Source organism: Schistocerca cancellata, chromosome 4, assembly GCF_023864275.1.
Source record: "Schistocerca cancellata isolate TAMUIC-IGC-003103 chromosome 4, iqSchCanc2.1, whole genome shotgun sequence".
NCBI lineage: Eukaryota > Metazoa > Arthropoda > Insecta > Orthoptera > Acrididae > Schistocerca > Schistocerca cancellata.
In genome coordinates, this window is record NC_064629.1 from 237,371,510 (window position 1) to 237,391,869 (window position 20,360).

The 20,360-nt window shown below is 37.9% G+C and overlaps 1 protein-coding gene across 1 annotated transcript in view; it reads right to left on the minus strand.

The window, feature by feature from the left end:
- LOC126183326 (contactin) overlaps positions 1–20,360 on the minus strand; it is a 160,377-nt gene that overhangs the window by 129,818 nt on the left and 10,199 nt on the right. Inside the window, exons 3-5 of the mRNA XM_049925188.1 lie at positions 20,056–20,282; positions 18,524–18,766; positions 18,255–18,405 (exon numbers count right to left, since the gene is read on the minus strand). Of these exons, the coding sequence (XP_049781145.1) occupies positions 18,255–18,405; positions 18,524–18,766; positions 20,056–20,282 (621 nt within the window). The remainder of the gene's footprint in view (positions 1–18,254; positions 18,406–18,523; positions 18,767–20,055; positions 20,283–20,360) is intronic.

Below are 20,360 nucleotides of genomic sequence, written 5' to 3' on the forward strand. Positions count from 1 at the left end.
AAGACATTGCATTGTAACTTCTTTCTGCTTTGCTGAGAATGCATTTAAAAAGAAAATTGCATTGCACTTTCCAACAAAGACAGTCCCATTCCTCATTCACATAATGTTAAAGAAACACGAGTTTTGCATTCATTGTGGCCTTGAATTAATTACAAGGATAATTTTCTAAAGGTTTTGAGGACACTGCCAATCTCGCATCTGTATTTGAGACTGTTTGCTGTTTCCGTTGAAAGCACCCCTGTGCATGTGCAGATGTAACGGACTGACCTGCAACATAATTACAGTTTTAATGACAACTATTTTTACGTTAAATCTGCCCAGGATGTCTACATTGCTTTCCTAAGGTAGGGTTTCTTAGTCTCCATAATGAGGTTGCAAAAGTGCTAAAGTACTCCGATCAACATACTTGTGTGAATGACCTTTTTTTGATTACAGAACTAAATAAGTTGTGAATACATGGCAAACTGAGTGAGAAACTCTGTGAATTTCTCTGTGTCTGTATGTATGCCAACAGTTTGTACAAGATAAAAATTACATTACATCTTCAGATTGCCAAAAATTATTAAATAATGCCAAAAATGTGGTTTGTTTCTGTTCTATATTGTTGAGAAATGTGAACAATAAAACCAAGTTGTATGCAGTGTGAATCCACTGCCATTTAAACACAGTGTGTTCACAAATTTTCCCTCTTCCCTCTCCTCATGCACACACACAGTGTAGCATGGTGGTGTGGGAAATATCCAGCAAGGTTGTGTGCTTTGGCCCTCATGGCCGTGCACCCCGTGAGCTGAAATCTTGGCCACCCCTGTTTTAACACCTCTTTTGTGATGTGGCTTGAAAATATCACATTCACAGCTGTAGGAGAAAACATCATCCTGAAGAGATGCTTTATATATTGTACTCCTTAGTCCGAAGATGGATGTGACGCAGCTCTCCAAAATAAAATATCCCGTGAAACATCTTCATCTCTGTATAACTGCTGCAAACCTACATAAATTTGAACCTGCTTACTGCACTCAAACCTTTGTCTCCCTCTGCAGTGTTTCCCCCAAACTTCCCTTCATTACCAAACTGACAATTCTTTGATATTCCAGTATGTGTCCTATCAACCCATCCCTTCTTTTAGTCAAGTTCTGCCATAATTTTTTTCTCCCCAGTTCAATTCAGTAGAGGCAGAAAACTTTCTTGTAAATGCTGAAGTGAAAAATAAAGCAAAATATGAGGTTTTTTCCCGTTTCTGTTTAAAGATGATGTAAATCTGTAAGTGGCAATTTACTAATATTGGAAACTAATAATTATTGAATGCTGAAATTGGTTTTCAACTTTTTCAGTCAACACAAAAACAGAGTCCCGAGCTTCAGAGTGGTTTGATGCGGCTCGCCACAAATTCCTCTCCTGTGACAATGTTTTTATCTCAGAGTAGCAACTGCAACTAACATCCTCAATTACTTGCTGGATGTATTTCAATCTCTGCACAACTCCCTCTACCATAATTGAAGTTATTCCCTGATGTCTTTAACAGATGTTCTATCATCCTGTCCATTCTTCTTGTCAGCGATTTTCATAAATTTCTTTCCTTGCCAATTACCCGGAGAAGTACCTCATTCCCTACGTTATCAGTCCACCTAGTTTTCAACATTCTCCTGTAGCAGCACATCTCAAATGCTTTGATTCTATTCTATTCCACTTTTCCCACAATCCATGTAGCACTACAGTACAATACTGTACTCCCAACATACTTTCTCAGAAATTTCTTCCTCAAATTGAGGCCTATGTTTGATACTAGTAGGCTTCTTTTCGCCACTGAGAATTGTATGCAATCTTACAATAACAGTTAATTTCCAGAGTAACGAACTGTGAGTACAGATGTGATGTCAAACAACTATATTTCACTAATAGTTTTAAGTGAAAACGTGACATTTCCCAATACTTTTGAACAATCTGTTTGTACAGAAGAGCTGTGTTTTTGAGAGCTCTTAAATGTGGTGCATCAATTAAACAACAAATTTTGTAATACGCATGCAAAAATACGAAAAACACAAAATAAGGTATATACGAGGGAATGTTAAAAAGTAATGCCTCCAAATTTTTCATGTGAAAATTCTTGAAGCTTTTTAATTAAAACAAATGTTATTAATATTTTACATCTTTATTCTTCATATCTACATACAGTGAAACCCCACTTTTACACTTTTTAAGCGATTTAAAAAAAATGGTGTAAAATGCAAAAAAGTGTAAAACTGGGAAATGTTTCAAGTGGTAACAGTACCGACAGGACGGACCCCCCTCCTCCCTGGATTTTCGCACTTTATGTACGATATATGTACATAATAAGCATCAAAATACTTGTCAGGTACTTAATAAAAACCATTGGTGTAACTGGAACTGGTAACTATCAGGGAAGTAGAAATGTTTGACTTAATTTTGTACATTATAATTAATGTTTTTGGAAAGATGGTAGCTGTCATTCATTATTTAAATAATAAAATACTGCACGAGTTATGAATTTTTTCATGCTTATCATTACATGTTTCGAGAATTTATTCTCATTGCCAAGTGCAAATATTTACGTAAGTATTTTGTGTAGTGTTTGCATATGTGTTATTCTGCATCTCTTGCATTGCAGTTGTCTTTTTGAGGTCATCAGGTCATGTGTCTCCCCAGTCATATAGGAAACCACACACACGCACACTATCACTCACCTTGTTTGTTTGTGAAACATCACACAAATACTCATGTAAATATAGCACTTGACAACAAGAATAAATTCTCGAAATACATCTTGTTGAGCATGAAAAGATATGGCGCTGTGTTTAAAACAAAAACATTTGAGGAATGCAAAGTGTGCAAAGGTGTCAACTAGTGCTACAAGTGGCCAGATGTTGAAACACACCAAATATGGTTCAACAATAGTGTCAAGAGCTCCTGACGATCACATCACAAAGCTGTGCATGTGCAGTAGAGACAGTTTGTACATCGTTATGATTGGTCATGATTTGAATGAACCCTAATTATTTCTATCAGCCACCATGCCAAGTAGAGCTTGGCAGTGGCAGGAGATACAGCATGGATCGTTCAGACTTTTACCAGTTTACCGTTTCAGATTTGCTTAGTAGAACAACCTGGTATCAAGAAAATTAACCACATAACGTTTGTGAACACTTATTGACGGTCAATGCCATGCCAACGCCATTCTGAGCGAGTTTTTGTCACCACAAACATTTTTCGTAATGTGTAAATTGTGGGAAAATTATAGATACATTAACACAAAATTGGGTGTGACTTAACATTGTGAACATAGGAAATTTGATGGGAGTGATAAAAAATGCTGTAAAATGCAGGGAAACAATAATTCCAGGAACGTAAAAGTGGGGTTATACTGTATTTGCAGCCCTCTGCTGCTAGAAGGTTGTGAACTGTTGCACATAAAATGCCAGTTGTAATGCAGTAGGTGCATGAGAAACAATGTGCTGTAATCAAATTTTGAATTTGAATAGTTTGTGTACACATGGGGCACCCTCTCCTTCAGTATGACAATTCCAGACCACATGAGTTCTGTGACACCTGCAACAATCAAACACCTTGGGTTCACTGTCATAGATCATCCTCCATACAGTCCCAACTTGGCCCTATCCAATTTTCATCTGTTTCCAAAAATTAAATAACACCCTCAAGGACTTCACTTTGATAGTTACGAAGCATTTCAAGCAGAGAAGAAGTTGTGGCTCCAACAACAAAGTCAAACACTATACATTGACGGTATCAACAAACTGGTCTCTCACTGGGGAAATGTGTTCGTCAGCAGGGTGACCAGATTGAGAAATAAATATGTCGACATGATGAATAAATATTTTATTTTCTGTTGGGCCCGCAGCATAGTATATTCAGTATAAGACATTATGCGAATGAATGCTCCAAGCCAGCTGCAATAAGGTAGTATATTTTTTTTAATATTTTACACGACACGCCTGTTTTGGCTTATTGCCGTTATCAAGTGACGTCTAGTAGGAAGTGATGACCATATTGCATCTATCATAAAGTCTTCCTGTCATGTCTTGGTAAGTATAATAGTTCTTGTAGTTATCTAAACGTAAAAATATGTTTTTGTCAGATATTTTGACAGTTCTTTACTATGATGCTGTATGTTTACAAAGCATCAACCCCTGTGACTCAGTACTACCTAGGACTGCAGCAACTGAATCATGTTCTCCGACAGGGTTAGTCTACCTGTAATCATGCCCTGACATGAGAAATATCCGACCCCACTATCATTCCCACTGCTCCCAGTGGTATTCCGCCGTCCATCAAACCAACACAATATCCTCGTCCATCCCTACTTCACCTCTGCTCCCAACCTCTTGCCTTATGGCTCATATCCCTGTAATAGACCTAGATACAAGACCTGCCCCGTACAGCCTCCCACCACCACCTACTCCAGTCCATTCACAAGCAGGGCTACCTGTAGAACTAGTCATGTTATCTACAATCTAGGTTACAACCACTGTGCTGCATTCTACGTGTGTATGACATTCAACAAGTTGTCTGTCTATAGGAATGGCCACCCAAAATGCTGTGGCCAAGAGACAGCTGGACCATTCGGTTGCTGAGCATGCTGCCCAACACAAAATTCTTTAATTCAATGACTGCTTCATAGCTTGCACCATCTGGATTCTTTCTACCAATCGAGCTTTTCTCAGTTGTGTGGGTGGCAACTCTCCCTGCAATATATCCTACGTTCAGGCAATCCCTCTGGACCCAATCTTTGTTAGTCAACATCCTTCACTCACCTATCCCTTTCCCTGTTCCCCCTCCAGCACTTCACAGCCTTACTCGACCAACCCAACCACACTCTCTTCACTTCTCTTCTTTTCTGCCCCCCCCCCCCCCCCCATCTCAAGTCCCAACTGCACTTACCTGCCTTGCCCTGTCCCCCCTCCCCCATGTCCCTGTATGCTCCCAAAAGCAGCACTTTACCATCCCCCACCCCTATACTGCTATCCCTCCCCCTCCCTGCCCAAGCCTCCTTTACCATCCCCCACCCCTATACTGCTATCCCTCCCCCTCCCTGCCCAAGCCTCCTCCTTACCGCCACCACCCATATTGCTTTCCCATCAAACACATCTGTTGTGACATTAACAGCAGCCTACACACGAAACAGTAATTCCCTGGCTCTGGCTGCTCCTAGTCGCTGATTAATGGTACGGAATGACACAGAATGTAGCAGCAGTTCAGTATTTGTTATTGGATGGCAGTCACAGGTGTGGAGAGGGTTACGATGTGCTCGGTGCACAATATGGTGATCCTCCCTTGTGGTAGTCAGACGTGCTCGACTGGAGCCTTGATAATGAGTAATCCTGCCCTCACACTCCCATGAAGTCCAACATCAGACCATCGTCACATCCAAATGCTCCAAACATCTAGATATTGCACGATTCAACCAGCCGGCCAAATGATGACCCTTAATAAGGCCCCTTTCAAGCTCTGTCAGGTGCCAATAACACTGTCACACAAGTGTGCCTTCACAGTGATCACCCAACATTTGATGCTGTTCACGCACCTTATATCTCCTAGCAGGCCGGGTAACAATACTAAACACAAATAATACTAATGCACTCCGGCAGCTGCTCTACAGGACAAATGCAGTTAAAAGTAACCTGCATCCCCTTTGAAAGCTAATGCAATATTCCCACTTCTGAAATACGACTACACAGCTACAGCAATGGACAGTTTTGTGCGATAATCGACTGTTAGCATTCTTCTGTCAGCATTTCAGTTTATTTCATCAGTGAAGTTAAATGTTTCTTTTTGCAATCTGCACAATGACTTTCCAACTAGAAGAAAGAATTATAAGTGTGTAAGCATATGTGAAAAAGACTCAATTAAGGAACTTGCAAAATTTTCAAGGTTAAGAATCCAGATAGAGGACTACCCGCAAGAGAGCAACTGAGTCCATTTAAAAATTGGTGTACATGTGGATCTGTGCAAAATGTAAAGCAACAAAGAATTCTTTCGGTTTACACACCAGGAGTTATTGCAGACGTTCACCGAAGAATTATTCAGAGCCCAAAGAAGTCTATATGTAAATTGGCCCAATAGGCACATTTATGTAGGAGGCGTTGCCAGAGGATACTGAAGTGTTAATTTGAAGCCATATCATGTGATGTTTGTGCAGCAATTACAGGAGGATGACAGACAGAAATGTGTAGATTACTGCACCTGGCTTTTGAATAACTTCAACTTTCCTTCTCTAATATTGTTACATTCCATCCTGGATTTTCCACTTTTTGATCAACGATGGTTTGTTAGACCCTTTCCATTTCATCATGACTGATGAAGCATGGTTTCATTTTTTTGGTCACGTGAATTGACAGAACACAAGGTACTGAACAATGGAAACTCCTGACATTGTGTGTCAGCAAGCACTCCATGACAAAAAAATCAGCATCTGGTGCAGTGTAACAGGAACGTGCATCATTGGACCAATATTTTCTGACACCACCATCAACACAGATGCATGCATGGAAATTTTTGATACATTCTGTGCTCTAACTCACTGAATCTGAAAGACAATACTGCTTCTTCCAACAAAATTGGACAAGACTCCATACGTCTAAGGTACTCCTGGAATAAGTCCATGATGTCTTCACAAGGAACAAAGTGTCTGCAAACATTTATGGCCACCACATTTGTTGGATCTAATACCATATGATTTTTTTTCTTGTGGGCACACATGAAGAGCAAGGTCTATGAAACAAATCCACACACAATACAGGAACAGAAAGACAATATCAGCCGTGAAGTAGCTGCCATCAATATCCGAACATTATGCTGGATGAATCCGAATATGCTTTGATGCAGACAGCTGTGTACTGACGTTGCAGGAGTCACTTTCAACATCTTCTATAGACGTATTTTTCATTGTAAATAAATGGTAAGTCCAACACAGTTCCTCATTTCTATAAATTCACTGCATTTCCTTTATACTTACATGGGCTACATTTATCTGAGCCACCCTGTACCTGTCACAGAAAATTGCAACTCTAATCATTCACATTCCCCCTGACGATGTGTACATGTATAAAGCTACACTGACATTCACCCTTGTCTTCTGGGTGTTTCATTATTTTTGTCAGGCAGTGTATTACATTCTTTTGAAAGTCTGAGTTTTCACATATCTCATGTACCAGGAGGAATAGTTTTGTCATAGCTGGCTCTCACAAGGATCTCAATAATTCTGAGGGAATGTCATCTACTCCAGTAGCCTTGTTTCAGTTTAGGTCTTTCAGCGCTCTGTCAAAGTCTTCTCACAGCAGCATATCTTCATTTTTACGATACCGTCTCCAAGTTCGTTATTCCTGTATAGCTCTTCAATATACATCTTCCACCTTTCTGCTTTCCCTTCTTTGTTCAGTAATGTGCCATCTCATCTATTAAAATTCATACAGGTGCTATTTTCTCCCAAAGGTATCTCTTAATTTTCCAGTAGATGCATCTGTCTTACCCACAATCATGTATGTTTCTACAGCTTTGCATTTCTCTCCTAGCCATTTCTGCTCTGTCATTTTGCAACTTTTGTCAACCTCATTTTTAGATGCCTATATTTCAATGTGTCCATTTCATTTATTGCACTTTTATATTTAATCCTTTTGTCAATTAAATTCAATATATTGTGTGTTCTCTGAGGATTTCTACTAGGCCGTGCCTTTCTGACTATATGGTACCCTGCAGCCTCCACTATTGCATCTCTCAAAGATACCCATTCTATAAGTAACTCAATTTACAAAACTCATATGAAGAATGAGTGACATTTCAATATAGATTTCATCAATCTGAATGGAAAATAAACTTTCAAATAGTTGATAACATTTAAAAAAAAAAACCTTTTTGGAGACGTAGCATGTAGATAATTTTATGAAAATTCTATATTTACGTAATGATGAAGGGAATTTCTCAGTGGCAAATTGCAATTGAATGTTGTTTGTTTGTGAGAAGATTGTGTTGGGCCTCATGTTCAGAAAAAAACATCTACTAATACGTATGAGAATTCAACAGTGACACGATTGTGGCCTATTGAGAGTATGACACTGCTGCTTGTATTGGTTGGCAGCTCATAACAGTCATGGGAATATGAGCCCTATGAGCTCGTGTGGGCAATACTCAATGCCACGGAGGATCTCGAGAGCTGTAAGCGACTAGCACTTGAGAAAAAGAGATATACTACTATCTCAGCTGTGCAGCACTATACAGCCACATCATGTACCTTCAGTTAGCAAATATACTTGTTTTTAGCAAGACAAGTACACCCTTTGTCAGAAAAGTTCCAGAGACGTTTAAAAAAAAAATTGCACTTGCCAAGTAATTATCCTAGCTCCTATCAAAGTAGTTCCTTGGCTATCTACACATAGCTGCAAACATTTCTGGAGGTCTTGGAAGCAAGCCGGAAAATTTTCAACTGCAATGTTTGTAAGCTCATTTGTCACAGACCGTTGGATGTCGGCAATATCTTGATGAAGCTTTCCTTTCATTTCAGTCATCTGTTTACTCCCGGAAACATGAAAAAATTGCAATGCAAGATGTCGGGCTAATATTGCGGATATGGGGTGGTAATAACAGAATATCTGGCCACGTACTCAGTAACAGATAAAACAGTATGGGATCTTGCATTGTCATGCAGTAAGAACCAGTCCTGAGAACACCACAAATCAGTGTGGTAACGTCGAATTGTTTGTCGCAAAAGTTTCAACACTTCGATGTAAAGAGTTTGGTCCATTGTTTGACCTGGAGGAACATACTCATGGTGAACTAATCCTTTACTATAGAAGAATGCGATCAATATTGCCATTTTTCTCTAAGGTTGTCGTTTGATGTTTTTTAAGGCTGGTGATCCAGGACTCTGACATTCAGAATTTGGAGGTTTCGTGTGAGGGTCATACTGGTAACAAGACTTTCATCCCCTGCAATAACCTTTAACATAAATGTGGGATCACATCTGGCTCTATCTGGTAGCTAAGCAGAAATTCTTCGTGTTTCTGTTCATCTGTTAGTGTGTGAGGGACAAGTTTTGTATTAAGTTTCTATTCTATGACACACATCACGATTCAAATTATGTTCTTCTGATGTCACACGCACAGTTACATAGTGGTCTTCTTGCAATAACTGCCTTACATGCTCTATGTTTGCATCAGCATGTGCTGTGGATTGGCGACCAGCTCTGGGACTGTCTTGCACTGAATCTCTGCCTTCATGAAACCTTTATTGCCACTTGAAAACGCAACTTCTCGAAAGTGCATCTGCTTGCTTGATCACTGTCCATGTTTAACCATGGGTTTTCCCAAACTTAACACAGAACATAATGTTCACTCTTTGCTCACAATCAGCGTCCATTGCATCACTGAAACTAATGTGCCAAGAACCAAAACAGTGTGTTGCTAAGCACGGCTCTGGCAACTAGTGAGTTTGCACAGAAACATGGCCAAGGTCATTCCAAGGACACACACACACCAGGTAACACAAAAACTACATTTTGCTCCCTTTTAGTACTGCAACACAAAAACAGAAAAAACCTGTCCATGAACTTTTCTGATAAAGGGAGTATCTACAAGGACAAAGCGAAGACGTCTGTAGTACCACAGATTGTCAGCATGGTAATCCTTGGTGTGGTAGAAGAGAGAAATGTGTTGGTAGTGGCACATCCAATTGTAACACTGGACATACAAATGACACCAGGTTGTCTTTTCAGACAATGTGGTACCACTCTCGACTACACTTACATCCCAGAGAACACTGACACTAACCTTTCCTGCAGATAAAATCAACTACATATTTTTGGTGCACCTTTCATCTGTGGTTGCTATTTTGGGCCCGACAACTTTAAAGATCTGTATAAGCAAAATCGTTCCACTGATAAAACTGACAGTTGACTTATGCTACTGCTCAACATGCACCAATGTAACAAACCAAATTTCACTGATACCAATGGCAGTTCTGTGGAAGGCCAAGCACTTTACATACTGCTCTAATATTAGTGGTTTGGTGGACAAGACTTTACCTGTACAAATTATTTTATTTAGTATGCAGCTTATCTAGTTTATGCCCCTTTCAAGACCTCGCACTTCCTTGTGTTCCAAAAATGACCCAATACCAAATAGCTTATGCTAACCGATTATAACTTTCAGCTTATGCTAACCAATTACAACTTTCAAGAAAATGGTTTGATACTGTAATTTCAGTAAAACAGCTCTTAATTATTGTCACAGGATAGTTGAAAAGCATTCCTATTGACCGTGCTATCATCCCATATGTAACCTAATCACTGCTTTCATTTTATTTGCACATATTAAGAAGATAAAGTGGACATTGGAATGTACTGCAAGCAACATGAGGCCCAACTTACAGAACATTATCTGCTCTTGGCACTGTGTGTCTAGAGTGCTCAGTTGGGGTTTGGTTGCTTTCAACCCATTGCTTGAAGTAATTTTATGAAAAGTAGGTGGACAGTTCAAACATATGCCACTCTATCCGAAAGTCATATGGTACAGCAAAGACTAAATTGGCTGTTCAAATATCCAACTATGAAGGACAACCAGACAGTACACAGAGTATTTAGTTATTTTTTCTATTCTACTCCAAAGACAACAAACACCACACGATATAATTCTGCTGCAATCATTTCAAATTAGATTTAGATTAGATTTACTTTCAAAGAGAACCAAGTTTGTCCATGGGGTGTTGTGACCTTGTTGAATGGCTATTTCTCCTGGAATCAAAATCTCTGGAATCCCAGTACTACAAACCAACAACAAAATGATCAGCATGTCACCAATTTTGTAGCCAAAAACTATATTAACAAGACAAAAGTAAGCTCAAATTCCCATTTCAATTTACATACTGTTCAAAGAAAAAATATAATTCTTGAATGGAGCTTTCATTATACCTTGATCCAAATAACAAAGTGACTGACATCTAACTCTTTATAGGTAGGCTACCATAGTAACAGCCAATCAGAGAATGCGCTTGGTCAGTCGCCTTCTGCTCCATTAGCCGTAGTCAAATCTCTCTGCTACGGCTACTATAGCCAGATGCAGATGACACTAGTGGCTGGTAATCTACATCTGTTTCATGGTGTGTTTTGTTTCCCTGTATGACAAGTGTACAGAATGTCTGAAGCTTGCAGCAGAAATGTTCAGTAAAGTGCAGTTACTAAACAGAAAAGTTCAGCGACCTAGTGATGTTTTATGTGTTCAGACATGCGAATTTGGTGCTCATTGTGCAAGTATTTTGAGGAGGAGAGAAACAATGGTGTGACTCTATTGCCTCTAACAAAAGTAGTCAAATGAATTGCAGACACTTTGAAGATACACAAAACCAATGTTGTCATAGTTTGTAAGGAAAAACCACTATGCAGAAGAGTAAGAGCCTGGTTCATCTAAGCTATGGACACCCAGTAAAAAGAGGAGGACAGAACCATGACAAATCACCTCAGATTCACTGCAATAAGATGCTGTTTATCACCACATATACGGACATTACAAGAGAAAATAACACCCAATTATAAATAAACTGTGCATTACTCTTCATGGAGCAGAATTATCCAGTTGCAGCAAGACTTCTTAGTTAAAAGTTGTCACAGCCCTCAGTTTTTGGTGCAAAAAAATTTACAGAGGGAAAATTATAGTGGAGAGAAGTAATGTAACATGGTATTGTTGATTTTTAAGAAGCATTGTTAAAGAGCTGTTTGAAGACATTGTGTGACTCGACAAAACATCCATGAACACCGGTAACCCCATCAGAGAGAAACAGGGCAGATGATTGTTTATGTGGAAGTTCTGCCAGTCCTGTGGCAAAGGGTGCAAGAATGACAATCTTGCAATACATAATTATCTCCTTATCTACAAATCAAGGAAAACAAGTGACTACTAATAGGAGATGACCCACGATAGTTTGCTTAAGTTGTTCCTGGGGGCAACTATTGGAAAACTTACATTAACCATATTTCATAGTAATGGATAATGCCCCACATCATGATGATGATGAAGATTACTATTATTATTATTATTATTATTATTATTATTCTTTCTTTCTCTTTCTTTTCTCAGACGTTATGTCTGGTTAAAAATGGAAAGTGACGCGGACCTTGATCAAGCGTGACTTCCTTTTAACTGTACAGTATATGTTACATTGCATTTAGGAACTTTCGGGTAATTGAACATGTATCAATAATTACGGATTTCTGTAGTTGTATATATAAGTTTGGATGTAGCTGTATTGCATTGATGTACTGGTGGATATTGTGTGGTATGACTCCTGTAGTTGATAGTATAATTGGTACAATGTCAACTTTATCCTGATGCCACATGTCCATGACTTCCTCAGCCAGTTGGATGTATTTTTCAATTTTTTTCTCCTGTTTTCTTTTGTATATTTGTTGTATTGGGTATGGATATTTCGATTAGTTGTGTTAATTTCTTCTTTTTATTGGTGAGTATGATGTCAGGTTTGTTATGTGGTGGTGTTTTATCTGTTACAATGGTTCTGTTCCAGTATAATTTGTATTCATCATTCTCCACTACATTTTGTGGTGCATACTTGTATGTGGGAACGTGTTGTTTTATAAGTTTATGTTGTAAGGGAAGCTGTTGATGTATTATTTTTGCTACATTGTCATGCCTTCTGGGGTATTCTGTATTTGCTAGTGTTGTACATCCGCTTGTGATGTGATCCACTGTTTCTATTTGTTGTTTGCAAAGTCTGCATTTATCTGTTGTGGTATTGGAATCTTTAATAATATGCTTGCTGTAATATCTGGTGTTTATTGTTTGATCCTGTATTGCAATCATGAATCCTTCCGTCTCACTGTATATATTGCCTTTTCTTAGCCATGTGTTGGATGCATCTTGATCGATGTGTGGCTGTGTTAGATGATATGGGTGCTTGCCATATAGTGTTTTCTTTTTCCAATTTACTTTCTTCGTATCTGTTGATGTTATGTGATCTAAAGGGTTGTAGAAGTGGTTATGGAATTGCAGTGGTGTAGCCGATGTATTTATATGAGTGATTGCTTTGTGTATTTTGCTAGTTTCTGCTCGTTCTAGAAAGAATTTTCTTAAATTGTCTACCTGTCCATAATGTACATTTTTTATGTCAATACATCATCTTCCTCCTTCCTTTATTCTATATTTGTGGCATTGTGATCGTGTAAGTGTATTGAGTGCTTCTAGGTCTGTGTTACTCCATTTCACTACTACAAATGAGTAGGTCAATATTGGTATAGCATAAGTATTTATAGCTTTTGTCTTGTTTCTTGCTGTCAATTCTGCTTCCATATTTTTGTTAGCCTTTGTCTATATTTTTCTTTTAGTTCTTCTTTAATATTTGTATTATGTATTCCTATTTTTTGTCTGTATCCTAGATATTTATAGGCATCTGTTTTTTCCATCGCTTCTATGCAGTCGCTGTGGTTATCCAATATGTAATCTTCTTGTTTAGTGTGTTTGCCCTTGACTATGCTATTTTTCTTACATTTGTCTGTTCCAAAAGCTATATTTATATAATTGCTGAATACTTCTGTTATCTTTAGAAATTGGTTGATTTGTTGCTGCCAGTAGTTTCAGATCATCCATGTATAGCAAATGTGTGATTTTGTGTGGGTATGTTCCAGTAATATTGTATCTATAATTTGTATTCTTTAGCATGTTGGATAGTGGGTTCAGAGCAAGGCAGAACCAGAAAGGACTTAATGAGTCTCCTTGGTATATTCCACCCTTAATCTGTATTGGCTGTGATGTGATATTATTTGAATTTGTTTGGATATTAAGTGTGGTTTTCCAATTTTTCATTACTATGTTTAGGAACTGTATCAATTTAGGATCTACTTTGTATATTTCCAACATCTGTAGTAACCATGAGTGGGGTACACTATCAAAAGCTTTTTGGTAATCAATGTATGCGTAGTGTAGCGACCTTTGTATAGTTTTAGCTTGATATGTCACCTCTGTATCTATTATCAGTTGCTCTTTACATCCTCGTGCTCCTTTGCAACAGCCTTTTTGTTCTTCATTTATAATTTTGTTCTGTGTTGTATGTGTTATTAATTTCTGTGTAATGACTGAAGTTAATATTTTGTATATTGTTGGTAGGCATGTTATGGGGCGATATTTAGCTGGGTTTGCTGTGTCTGCTTGATATTTAGGTTTCAGATAAGTTATTCCATGTGTAAGTGTATCAGGGAATGTGTTTGGGTCTGCAATGTAACTGTTAAATAATTTAGTTAGATGTGAATGTGTTGAGGTGAACTTCTTTAGCCAGAAATTTGGTATTTTTATCTTTTCAAGGGGCTTTCCAATTGTGAGTAGAATTAATTGCTTGGGTGACTTCATGTTGCAAAATTATCACTTCAGGCATTTGTGGTATCATCTTGTATGAGTCTGTTTCTGCTTGTATCCACCGTGCATGCCTGTTATGTTGTACCGGATTTGACCATATGTTGCTCCAGAAGTGTTCCATGTCTTATGCTTGATGGATTGTCTATTTTAATGTGTGTGTTATCTATTGTCTGGTAAAATTTCATTTGGTTTGTGTTGAATGTTTGGTTTTGTTTCCTTCTATTTTAACTTTTTTTGTATCTTCTAAGTCGTTTGGCCAATGCTTGTAATTTCTGCTTCTTTTCATCTAATTGCTCTATTGCTTCTTGTTGTGAGATTTTACCTAACCTTTTTCGTTTTTTTTCCGACATTTCATTTCTTATAAATTGTGTTAGCTGTCCGATGTCTCTTCTCAGTTTTTCTATTCTGATCTGTAGCCTGTGTTGCCATGTTGGTTTTGTGGGTTTCTTCTGTGTGTTGGTTGGTTCTGATCTCTGCCTAGTGTGTATATTTAGTGTAGTGAGTGCTCCTATGTAAACCAGTAGTTGTAACTCTTCCATAGTTGTGTTTTCATTTATTTTGTTGTGTATCATAATTATCATTATTATTATTATTATTATTATTGTTGTTGTCACCACATATCATTCAGTTATTAAAGACAAAGTCTTGACAATGACAATGAAAATAGCCGACGCTGCTGAATGGTTGAAATGCCACAATATGAAAGTTCAGGATGATTTATGTAAGTAGGAGCTCATAGAAATACTGAAAACAAAATAAGCCACAGTTTCAACAGTATGTTCTATATGAGGTGGCTAAAGTACGCAACCTGCCAGATTTTCTCCCATTCTTTTCCAAAGCCAATGAAAATACTCTTGCATACCTTGCTGGCCTGGCAGATATGTGAGCAAGCACGTGACAAGAGAATAGCTTAGCTGCAGCAGTAAATGGCAAATATTGACCGTATGCCAGGCAGACACTAGAACCCAGATTTTCACCATAGGATCTGACACTCAGTATGTATGTGAGCCTCTGTGTAAAACAGAAGGTGTTTTAGATAGATACTACCATGAGCCACTGGCCCAGGACAGAAGGCATACTCGGCTTGCTTATGTGGTAGAGGACTACTAGCGAGAGGAAACAATTAGGTTTCTAGTATCAGTCTGTCACCCAGTTGAAATGAGATACCATGAGAACCTGTGAAAGTGTGATAAGAGACTAACCAGTTCTCAACAATAGGTGTCAAGAGAAGGAAGGTGGGGAGGAGGATCTTTCTTTTGAGTACAACTTTATCTACACTTTTACTGTCATATGTAACATATAAACGTTGATTTCTTGTTTTCAGCACTAACAGGAGACTTGGGAAAAAACCTCCATACTGTGTTGTCACATCATGGACTCAGTGAGCACAATTTTTTCTTAATATCATTAAATAAATAACGACATAATAATGGAATGAAATGCAAATATCTATCATGACTTTCACAATACAACTAGAAAATTATTTTATGTCTACATAACAGCAAACAATGGAGACTTTTTGAAACAAATTGTATTGAAGGGACCTCCCACCCTCTCTTTCCATTCTTTATCAAAGTATTCCTCCACCAGATTCTGATACAAGTGTTAAAACTCTTAAATGTTAAAGTTATTAATTATCCACAAGTACTGTAATGATTGTGGTAGCATGCATCCTTCTACATACAATCTGTCTCAACAATACTGGACCAACCAAGTACTTGCATAAAGGTGAATCAGATTGTTTTCCTGCAAAATTACCTTCATTCCTTTTTAAATTCTCTTCTTTGAGTTTTATACTGGCACATACTTGCATTTTGCTCTGTCTTAGCAATTACTGGGAAAGTCCATACAGGCACAGCTCCTAACAGATTAAAAAACTGTTAAGGCAGAATTTAGTTTTTTGTCTCCCATTTGTTTGAGGGGGAGGGGGTGAGGGTGAGTTATGGAAAGAACCTATCTGTGATCAGAAATTAGGTGTGAGAATGCAGGCTTGCAGTTGGCTGCATCATTTAGATCATTCCAAAAGGGAGAAGACTGGTTTGAGTTTAACATTCTCTCAGTGTAATCAGAACACTACCTCAATTGGGTAAAATATAAGGAATGAAATTAGTAAAAGTATTGCTGAAGGAACCACCTCTGTGAACACACGAAGTGTGACTTCCCTGAAATAGCTTAAGAAGCAATATGGATTTACTGCCTGACCCTCTTCGAGTAAGTGATTTCCCTAAATCGCTCCAGAAAAATGCTGGGGTGGTTCCTTTGAAAGGGCATGGCCAACTGCCTTCCCCATCAATCCCTAATTCGATGAGACCGATTACCTCACTGTCTGGTCTCCTCCCCACAACAACCCAACCCAATCCCTCTTCAAGTGTAATCGTAGTGATAAGCCCAACTGGACCAAAGAAACAGCACCTCATTTTTTTGCTTACTTCTTGCACTCCCCCAACTGTCAGATGAGTCTCATCAGGGATGGTCCAAATGTACAGACTGCATTGTTCCCACATTTTGCTACCAGTGACAAACTGAAAATAGATTTTCACTTGGTAGAATTAAATCTGTTTAGTGTCTATTGTCAAAAACCCAAATGCTGAGCCTTTTCCCCTCAGTTTGATTACCTCATTCATTCTCTGAATACTTTTGTTGGCAGTAGCTACTGCTGGCATCCTCAGAACATGAAAGTATTCCCACTTAAACACCACAGCTATAATAACTAAACAATGTGATGAGCCCAATAACAGTGGTTCTTTCACTAATTCTGAAAGTTGCACATGGTTGGAATTTGAAACACTGGAGCAGAACTCTGTCATTTTCCAAACTTTCAGAGTAATCTTCATGCTCTACATTCCATTAGCTCCTGTTCTCCAACATTCAGGATTACTCTGCATATGATCAAAAAATTCAATGATACATTTAGATTCTGGACATAGCTGTGTGCTTGTAAAGTCAATAACTCATGTAAACTCTATAAAAAACCTTCAGATAATTTATTTTAAAAAACACAATGAGTACTCTTTCTCTTGTTCATTTATTCTGTATCAAACCCTCATTCTTCACATCAACCTTTAATAACTTCAATTTATCACATTTAGAAATGTAAAAACAATTTTTAGCTCACTTACTATTTAAAAGAATTAAAATATTATACTGATATTCATCAGAAACATATTTTAAGTTTTATGCTCATGACCAAACAATTTTTCATGATATTTCAAATTCGAAAGATAAAGATCACAATGCCAATAGATATTATAAAGGTGTGACTGTGAAAATTATAGTACTGATTGAATCCTCAAAATGTAAGCTAAAAGATAAAGATTTGAATTCATCATCTAAAAATATATAGTTGTAGGATGGAACTGGTCCTGCAAGTATCATCACAGTTCCATCGCTTACTAGTCTTCCTCTAGAGAATTGACAAACGACATACCCACAGGAGATAAAATATGTACACCAACATAGGATCTCTGGGAATTCAAACTCAGCTGCAGATGTTACACTAAACACTAATAACTTCATGTTAGTACATAATGCTCTGTTCATGATTAGGTCATAAGGATGGTAGGTTAAAGTTTTAAAGTCCCACCAACAATGGGACCACTACTGACTGATTTACTATCGAAGTGGTTGAGCACTGTTTTATACATGCAATCATCACAGTACTTAGGACAGAACTAGACACAACAGTGACTGTCTCACGTCACTCACTACAGGACAAATCATTTGAAGGGTTGTACCACTTAAAAAACATCACAATCAAGATTAACTAAAATAATCTGCTGCAATTTACAACTAAGGAGACAGACGAAGTGTATTTTACTCAACTTTATTTTATCTATAAAAATACGATCAAGAGGATGAGCAAAGAGATCTTACCATTTTGGGATCGTAAATTATCAAAGCACCGCCACTGATGGTATATCGTCTGTCACTTAGAGGGTCAATCTTCCTTGCCACTAAGCGATCATTCTCATAGTCTTCTCTGAACCATTCGTATGTTGGTGTTGGGTAACCCCCAGCAAGGCAACTGCAATGCAATTTAATATTTAAAAGTAGTACTCCACAACATGTAAATTTTTCATTGTCACTATAGAGATGGTGCAAATCGAAACAAATTTAATCTCATCAATTATCCAGTCTTTTACCTTAAAGTGACATCATTCAAAGTAGATCTCTTTGATAAATCAAAAACGACATCATGTGGCTGCCTTTTAAAAAATGGACCACGTGGCACCTTTTCTGGATCTTCTACTTCCACTCCATATGTAAAAGTGCGATCTTCTACAACAAGGTAACTCAGGCTAGCTCTTGGAGCTTCGCAAATGAACAAAAGTGGTTCTTCACCATCAACTTTCTCAAAACCCCATCGTTTCAACTGGTTGGAAAAGCTGTAACAGGAATAAAGTTAAGAAACTAACTTGTTAATACAGTATAAGCCAGAACATTCATCAATAGATTATCCAGTAAAAATAGATTGTTTGGTAAAACTACACTTATGGTGTTCCCAGCTACTGAGCTTCGTGCTGATGTCGGTAACAAATCATGTGACAAACAACAGGAACTGAATACAGCAAATTGTGAAACAGCTGCGGTAACCAACCAGAATGCTTGTTCATAATTTCATATGGTTTTGTAAGTTAGATGGTATTTTGTTCTGTTAAGTTAGAATTTAACCACACTGTTGGAATTTTCAGCAAAACTGGAGGTCAGGCATACAAGTACGTTATTGCAATGACGAACGTATATCTTGAGTTACATTACACAACAACATATTATGGCAATTATATGTCTTTCACCTTAAGATTTGTTGGCTTTATAAACTCACAAGCAACTTTTCACATTCCAACTTAACCTAAGGCTTGGGCTATGCTACAGGCAAGTCTGTCCGAACATTGCACCTTCTTTTCCATTTACATTGCGGAGTCACCTTGCCCCCAGGTACGGGTGCCCTTGCTGCCACATTATTCTCTTTATACGTGAATGCTGATCTCATGAACTGCTGTACAGATTGTGATACAGTTTTCACTAATACATAGACTGATTCATGAGGAACTTTTGTGTACATAATTTATAAATATAGTAATGACGTATGTGTAATATATGTACGATTATCTGTTCCTTATTTAACTGACGTTTGGGGGTGACGTCTCTTGGCAATGATGGAAACCTGGAAATGCTCAGCTAAAGAGGGGTGGTACCTGTTGGGGAAAGCAGTAAGTAAACGGTCACCAAAACTAAGGAGAGCAGTGAAGCTTGACTCTAATCTCATAAGCTCCTTACATATGCACAAATTCACAACTTATTAATTCGTATCTCACATCCCTCCTATGTTTCCTTATAATTTTGATAATGCTGCCAATGATGATGATGATGATGATGCTGATTATGGGTTTCAGGTTACTCAGCTGTAGTTCGTTTAGTGCCTAAAATAAAAGCTAGATGCAGTGAAAATTAGTAATACTTTAAAATATTCCACTAAAATATTCCACTAAGTGGTGTACACAAATAATATAACTTCTAAGAGAAATGTGTGTCGCTAAATTAATTAAATTTTACATTTTTTTTATAAAAGTTCATCACATTTTAGAATGTTGTATTATCTCACAGAATGTGATATAGTCCACAATAGTTAGTTCTGAATATCTTGATAATTTTTCGCTTTGTAACTAAGCCATACCTATATACAAGATAGTCTTTATTGAAGGTCGATTCCTGTTCTGGCAGAAAAGCAGCATCCATATTGATCACCTGACTATTATCACCATCATTAACCCAGTAGTCTGGGCTCTGCTGCCGTGCACTCGTATACCAGCGACGGTGTTGTGGATCTTGCATAACGAGCTGATGCACCAGAAACCCATGTTCTTCTAGGTTGCTTACACTTACAAGATCTGCATCATATGCCTGTTAACAGAAAGCAGATAAATTAAAAGTTAAATTCCCAAATGCCTTGGTATTTGGTGCTACACGGAGTCAGAGGTC